The sequence below is a fragment of the Centroberyx gerrardi genome, chromosome 3 (assembly GCF_048128805.1).
Source record: "Centroberyx gerrardi isolate f3 chromosome 3, fCenGer3.hap1.cur.20231027, whole genome shotgun sequence".
Classification (NCBI taxonomy): domain Eukaryota; kingdom Metazoa; phylum Chordata; class Actinopteri; order Beryciformes; family Berycidae; genus Centroberyx; species Centroberyx gerrardi.
The window spans coordinates 2,865,697-2,873,524 of NC_135999.1; the positions used below are offsets into that span (position 1 = coordinate 2,865,697).

The 7,828-nt window shown below is 40.2% G+C and overlaps 1 protein-coding gene across 1 annotated transcript in view; it reads right to left on the reverse strand.

Moving 5' to 3' along the window:
- Positions 1–2,761: 2,761 nt before the first annotated feature.
- stra6l (STRA6-like) overlaps positions 2,762–7,828 on the reverse strand; it is an 11,113-nt gene continuing 6,046 nt past the window's right edge. The window contains exons 14-18 of the mRNA XM_071901209.2: positions 7,071–7,188; positions 6,717–6,836; positions 6,320–6,483; positions 5,399–5,542; positions 2,762–4,441 (exon numbers count right to left, since the gene is read on the reverse strand). Of these exons, the coding sequence (XP_071757310.2) occupies positions 4,191–4,441; positions 5,399–5,542; positions 6,320–6,483; positions 6,717–6,836; positions 7,071–7,188 (797 nt within the window). The 3' untranslated portion in view covers positions 2,762–4,190. The remainder of the gene's footprint in view (positions 4,442–5,398; positions 5,543–6,319; positions 6,484–6,716; positions 6,837–7,070; positions 7,189–7,828) is intronic.

A 7,828-nucleotide genomic window follows, 5' to 3' on the forward strand; every position in this document is an offset into this window, starting at 1 on the left:
CAAATACGCTCTAAAAATTTGCATACATCATGCGTCTATTTTTCGGTGCAGCGCATCCGAGAAGGGACAGCTAGCAGGGCAGGCAGGGACGTGTCCGACAATAGATGTGTATCAGCTAGCTGTTCGATGGCAGAACGCATTTAGCTACGTTAGCGTTAGCTTGACTAACCGCTAGTCCAAGATGTTTAATTTGTAGTTAAGATAGTTAGATCGTAATATTTCGCCCCACAATTGACCTGTTACTATATCTACAATAAACAATAACGTTAGTTCAATTTTGATTGCAGGGTAAGGTATTTCGCTGTTTAATTTACCTGTAATTGTCACTCAGCCAAAGTGTCGTCGATCCAACTCCCTGCTAACGTTACAATCTAAAACATCGTGTGCGCGCATCCACGCGCCCAAGTTCAAAAGGTCAACGCCGGGTCAAAACCTCTGCAGCTTTTAATATTTAAAACACATATTTAAAACATGTTTTTAAATCGTGTCGTTGTAAAAATATATTCATATCCACGCGCATTTGACATGTAACTAAATACATCACTTTAAATGATATATCACTTTGTAACCGTGATCGATCAATCAGGGACGTGCGTCCCCAAGCGGCTAATATAAGTGGTGCACATTGTAGAATGCTGCCTTCAAGGGCTGACGGAATTATCAAAAGTAGATTCAAGATTCAAGATTCAATAATGTATTGCCATATCAACCTTACAGTTGATTTGGAATTTGTTTCAGTGCGCTCAACAACAGCAGAACATATAATCACATAGTACACACAAGAAGTGTCCACAGAAAAACACACTGCCACAATTACAAAACAATAAATACAATTAGTGCAACTATAGGCCCATGCCCTTAAAGTGACAAATTAAAGTGCATGTGCTTGTTTATACAACCAGTGAAACATTTAGGATGCGGATTGCTACAGGTAAGTGCTATTATGGAAGCGAGATGTTCTGGTCTTAATACTGCGGAGTCTTTTACCCGAAGGGAGATGATTGAATAGAGGGTTTGCCGGGTGTGAGGAGTCCTTTAAAATTTTAAATCATTTCCGCTGAATGTGGATGTGGTATAGTTCAGAAATGGTGGGGGGTTCACAGCCAATTATTTTTGAAGCTGTGCGCACGACTCTGTCCAGCAGTTTTTTCTCATTGGCTGTAGAATTGCCATACCATACAGTTATTGAGAAAGTGAGCATACTTTCTATTACCGCTCTGTAGAACTGTAACATTACAACCCTTGACACTCCAAATTTCCTTAGCTGTCTTAAAAAGAATAGTCTTTGGTGAGCTTTCTTCTGGATGTTGGTGAAGTTGTCTTCCCATTTCAGGGAGGAGGAGATTGTAGTCCCAAGGAATTTGAAATGATCCACTCTCTCTACCACCTGGTTGTTGATGACCAGCGGTAGTAGCTCTCCCTGATTTTTACGGAAGTCCACCACAAGTTCTTTAGTTTTGTTGATGTGCAGTTCCAGATTGTTATTGCTACACCAGTCGACTAGAGAGGAGACCTCATACCTATAAGCTGTCTCATCATTACAGGAAATCAGTCCCACCAGTGTAGTATCATCAGCAAACGTAGTCATCTTTACAGTGTCAGAGTGTGAGATACAGTCATTGGTGTATAATGAGTAGAGCAGTGGTGAGAGGACACACCCCTGAGGGGCACCTGTGCTAAGGGTCAATGAGTTTGAAAATCTATTGTTGAATTTGACAACCTGTGTTCTGCCCAGTAAGAAGTCCAAGACCCAGAGACATAGAGACTGATGAAAACCTAGCTGCAACAGTTTGTTATATAGCCTTGTAGGTATGATTGTATTAAAAGCTGAGCTATAGTCGATGAACAGTACTCGAGCGTGGGTGGCAGGTAACTCTAGATGCTGCAAGATGGAGTGAAGACAGAGAGATACAGCATCATCCACCGACCTATTGGCCCTGTACGCAAACTGGTTGGGATCCAGCACAGCACTGAACATTTACATACTATACGCTCAAACACTTTCATTACAACAGATGTTAATGCAACGGGCCTGTAGTCATTTAAACAGATAACAATGGGCACAGCAATTATTACTGCAGATTTAAAGCATGCTGGTACTTTACACTGGTTGATAGACCAGTTAAAAATACAAGTCAAAACAGAAGCAAGTTCAGCAGCACACCATTTTAAAGTTGCTGAGGACACAAGATCAGGGCCTGCCGCTTTCCTGCTGTTCTGATTGCGCAGCAGACACCTGACCTCATGTTCCCCAATCACAAAAGGTGGACTCAGGGGGGCTTCCACTGTAGGCAACAGTGGAAGCCCCCCTGACATGTACGAGTAAAGCGCCCCCACATGTACGAGTAAAGCGCCCCCACATGTACGAGTAAAGCGTACGTGAACACCCCAACATGGTGGTAAATACGGCTGGGAATGTGGGAATTTTACCCTAGTTGCCGAGATGTGACGTTTAGGGGCCGGAGACTAAGGAAGCCGTGTTAAGTGATATAATTTATCATTATATGGCATTGTTTGGCATTTTGTGTAAATTAGTATTGTTGCATGCGTTTCCATTTCCACTCTATGTTTAATTTACAGTTGTCATGCATTGATAACGTTTTACAGCATCTTTTGGCTAATAAATGAATTAAAACAGTACATGCCTAATGTAAAAATGTTTCTTCATTCTGCTGCTGCAGTACAACGTAGCTCTGTGCTGTTTGATTTCTAAAATTAAACAACAGCCACAAAACCCCACTTCAGGATCCATTTTGTTTTTATTTCCCACCGAAAGCACTTGAACGTGCGGCAGGCCATATTTACAACTTCCAGTATCGGTAGTAAGAGCTTACAAGGAGCACTTGAAGACAGCAGGAGACGTCTTCACTTGCTTGGCCTGCTGTGCCCAGAGCCATTGAGATACAGCCATTTCTATCTCAATGGCTCTGGCTGTACCTAGAGGTCTACAAAGTGCACAGCCAATATGAAGTGCAGCCTTGGTTTATTCAGAGTATACAACAGCAATGCATTACAGTTTCTTAAACAGTTAACACATTTCCCAGCATAAACCATGCCTGATGTAAGCAGAACATTCATGTACTGTAGCCAATGTGAGAAAAAACAAAAACAAACCTTAATTGTAAGAATGTATGTATGTATCCCCCTAAAACAAAGGCTACAATTTCTGTTGAGAGGGAGGCCATTGAGTTTGAGCTTCCTCAAATCAAACTTTTATCCACTCACATAAGATTTTTTTAAAAATGATGCCCATTTGCAACTGATATGTCCAGGGTTGATGCTGTCCCTATTTTTTTTTAGGGCATTTCTGCTTTATAAGACTGTGGAGAGACTTACACATTTTTTTTAATTTTTATTTTAACCTAAATGAGAAATGTTTTTATTTATAGCAAGGTATGGCAACAGCCCACACCTTTGCCTGAATGAGTCCAAATCTGATCTTGTAGTTTTTATAGTTATAATGAAGAGGAAAGATCAAGCAAGAATCACCAGCTCCACTCCTTGCTGAACTGGTAGCATCTTTAAAAATTCTTCATTATCATAAAATTCAATTGGGTTGAGTCTGTCCCTTATTTTCCTGTGTAGAACTCATGGTGTAACTGCTATTTTGACAGTTAAACCACCTCAACTGTCAGTTTAAAGTTAAGCCCTGATCAAAATTTAAATTACAGTCCTGGAGCAACAGGATTACATTAAATCTAGGTTTAAAGTACAAACTAAGGAAGGTTTAAATTGAACCCTGCTTAGTTTTAAACCAGGTTTAAAGTTTGATGCAAGAGAATTAACTGCTAAATTCTGATTTAATCCAGTTTAAAAGTGAATCCTTGTTGGTGCAATCCACCCTTGGAAGCCATATCTAAGAAAAAGAAAACACATCAGTGGAGCATTCAGGACCAATGCTCCCTCTAAGCTGATAGTGTGGTGACTGATGTCTAATAATTGATCACATCCACCAGATAATATCTTGTCAGTCATCTTGTCACTGCTCCATTTTTCCTCAGAAATGTCAACATAAGTGAGTTTTGGACACAAATGATATCAGATGCATCGACTTTGCCAAACCTCCATACCTTAAAAACACCATAGCACTGCTCTTATAACATGGAGATCCACCACCAATAGCCATGTGTGCCATTTTGCATCCCAACTTATATTTTTACGAGACTACAAACGATGGAAATGCTTCTGTATCAGTCCTCCGCCGGTGCGCCCGTGACCTCCGGCGCTGACCGTGACACCACTGGGCTGTTGGGTGTTGTCTGCGAGGCCATGACCCAAGCCCGCACCACTGTGTCAGCCTGGGGGGAGGATGGTGATGATGGTGATGGTGATGATGAAGAAGAGGTGAGATGGCCCTTCCTGAGCAGGATCAGACGAGGGTTCCTCAGCAAGGTGTAAAGGAGCGTCCAGCGCCTCCTGGCCTTGCTATTCACAGCAGATTCTGGGAAAAAATGTGAGAATAATAATAGTGAAGTTTATTCATATAGTAGTTATCTAAAAGCAGAGTTTATATGGTGCTCTACAGGAAGGCATACAAAATAAGAATAGTAAACTAAGAGAGAGATAAAGATAAAAAGCACAAGCAAGAGAGAATAAGAGAAGTCAGATTAAGCCCTTGCACCCTGATTTTCCACTTAAATTTCCCCTTAACTAGCTTCAAAGTTTGATTTTTTTTTCCATAGAGTAATGTGAACAGCTGGAAATGCTCACCTGTAAATGTAACATTGCATGCTTGCTCTTATTTTGATGACTGTTGGAGCATGTGTTGCAAGACAAATTTCCGTGAGAATGGACAATAAAGTATTATCTTATTTTATCTTATAATGGGAAAAACCAACAGTGCACATGCTGCACACCCTGCATACATGCTGTAAATTGTAGATCGGTAAATTGAAAAACTGCCAACCAGTAAATCTATCATTCTGTCTTTATTTATTTGTATTATTATTATTATTATTCTCAGTATGTTGTTTTGTTGTAATTAGTTGTATCATGATCAGTGCTCTCTATTTGCTCTATTCTTACTTATATCTTATTCTGCAATGACCCAATTCCCCCAAAGGGATCATTAATGTTTAATCTAATTTAATATCATGTAATCTAGTCTAATGAAGTCTAATTCAATCTAATGCAATCTAGTCTAATGTAATCTAATGTAATCTAATTTAATCTAGTCTGATATAGTCTAATTTAATCTAATGTAATCTAGTCTAATGTAATCTAATGTAATCTAATTTAATCTAGTCTGATATAGTCTAATTCAATCTAATGTAATGTAGTCTAATGTAATCTAATTCAATCTAATGTAATCTAATGTAATGTAGTCTAATGTAATCTAATGTAATCTAATGTAATCTAATCTGATCTAAGGGTATGTAGGGCGGTGGCTAGAACTGACCAGGCGGTGTGTGGCTGAATGTGGAGTACACAGTGATAGTGCGTCTCTCCAGCTTGTTTGAGACCAGCAGCTGGCAGAAACACACCATGACTGGGTTGTTATGGTAATGGTCAGCAAAGATCATCCCAATCCATGTGCTGTAGCCTGGAATATGGAGGGGAAGATGCTGTTAGCATTAAACATTTACAGTCCAGAACAATGTGCAGTGTTACTCAGTGACTTGGGAAGTGGGGCCCCCTAGTGGCAGAGGTGGACTGGTCCCTGGCAGTGCATTCACACAGCTGAGACTGGGCAAAAACTACACCTCATGAGCTTCAAACAACACTGATAAGACTAAACTGAAGGTTCAAATTGGACATTACATTTGATGAAACTGTTGTTTCATGATTGGTCTTTTTTGCTCTTAGTGAGAAATCATAAATGCGCATATTCCCTCACTTTCTTGAGCACAGAGATTTTCAGAAAATGATTTGGAAACTTTCAGTTGGCCTGTTGAAGGAAATATAGAGGTTACAAAAGAGAAATAAGACAAAGCTTTAATTGCAATGGATGCAACAAAAGCTAGGTAATATCTGAAAAAAATAAGCAAAAACATAACATAACAAACTGATTATATGAATGAAATACTAAAACCAATAAACAGTAAAAAAAAAAATTTTTATTTAAACTATTATTACAAATAGCCCACTCCTAGGTGGTGTCACAACTTGCTGAGTGCCTTAATTCACTCTTGTAGGCTGGCTGTAAAACTTAATTTTTCAGTGAGGTAGACATCTCACACTATGAGAAGCTCTTTGAAGCCCGATCCTCAGACCCTGTGCAATACTGCCATCCCCTGGAAGAAGCTGCTATGTGTTTCCACTTTTCTATTATGAATTCCTGAAAACAAGGAGCCCATTTTCCCGCTGAACTTGAACCTACCAGGATCCATGCTCTCGTAGCCCCTCTGCATGATGGTGCGGTCTATGCGGGACACCAGCCACGTTCCCACCACGATGCTGAACAGCAGCCTCAGGATGCAGTTGCTGAAGCCCATCACCACGTTGTAGAAGAAGAAGAAGTAGTTGAAGCAGTGGAAGGCCTTCCTGAGGGAGAGGAGGTAAAAATAACCATGTAAACAAACGTTACAGCTTCAAAATATTGTAAAAAACTCATATTTAGTTGTCTAACGGACTAGTCCATGAGTCAAGACCTCAGAAAATACATTTCAGAGTGGAACGAATACCTTGAATCCAGTAAATCACTACATCAACAAGGCTAGTAGTCAGGTGTCTGCTGTCCAGATGGGGATGTGGGGTATCTATGCTGAGCCTCCTACCTGTTGTTCAGAGCCAGAGGTTTGCGTTTGTCCGTGGGAGACATTTTGTCCTGGAGGAAGAAGATCTGGACCAGAACCACCTGGAGGATCACCAGGGCGATGACCAGGCCGATGGTCAGACTGAGACACACGGGAGAGAAGGTCAGAGTAGGGATGGGACGATATATCGAGATTCAATATATCGCGATACAAACATGTGACGATACGTATCGTGGGGCAGAAAAATGAATCGCGATATTATATAGAATTGTATCGTGAGATGAGCGCATCGTCCCATCCATAGTTTAGAATGAATCAATCAATCAATCTATGTATCTATTGATCTACACCCATACACTAGGCAGGCAGTCTTACAGTATGATTCCCAGGTTGGTTAACATGGCCAGCGCTCTGCCATGTTGGATAGGAAGGACCAGCAGGTAGACAAACAGCAGGGCAAACAGGAAGTGGACAAAGTGGACGATCAGGTAGCCTAGAAACACACACATAATGAACCCACATAATCTATAGTTATTCATGTTGCATAGTTTACTATTTTAGATGCACTGAAGCTCTGTTGGGCTGTTGTTATGTCTTCTATTCCCAAAAAGCACAGAGAGAAGAAAGAAGTCATCAGATGAGCAATACAAATAAATCAAGTTCCACTAAAAAGAGGAATATCATTGTAATTCTCTCAAATGTGTGTTTTATTTAAAAAGGGTCTATCTTGCTCAAAAAGCCTCCATGCATATATAGCCCATCTATATACAGTATGCATGCAATGTTCAAGTAACAATTCTCTCTAAATAGTAGCATTAAAACAGTGAGGGGATACTGGGATTCGACCAAAATGGGTTTTATATATACCAATATTTTTTGGATTGATAGCTGAGATTTTGTGCCAATATGCTGTATATTTAAATTTGACCATTTTCATGACAAAAAATTCCCAATAATTACAGTATTCAATGTTTCTCCCTGAATTGTATTCTTGCCAGGGTGGAGAAGCCTCTGAAACAGCATTTAGACCATCATGGGACACTAAAACTCTCCACTGAAAGCCAGACTAATGACATTTCTGTAGGTGTGTTAGCAGCTCCTTAAAGCAGAGTGAGGCAGGTTTCACTAGGCTG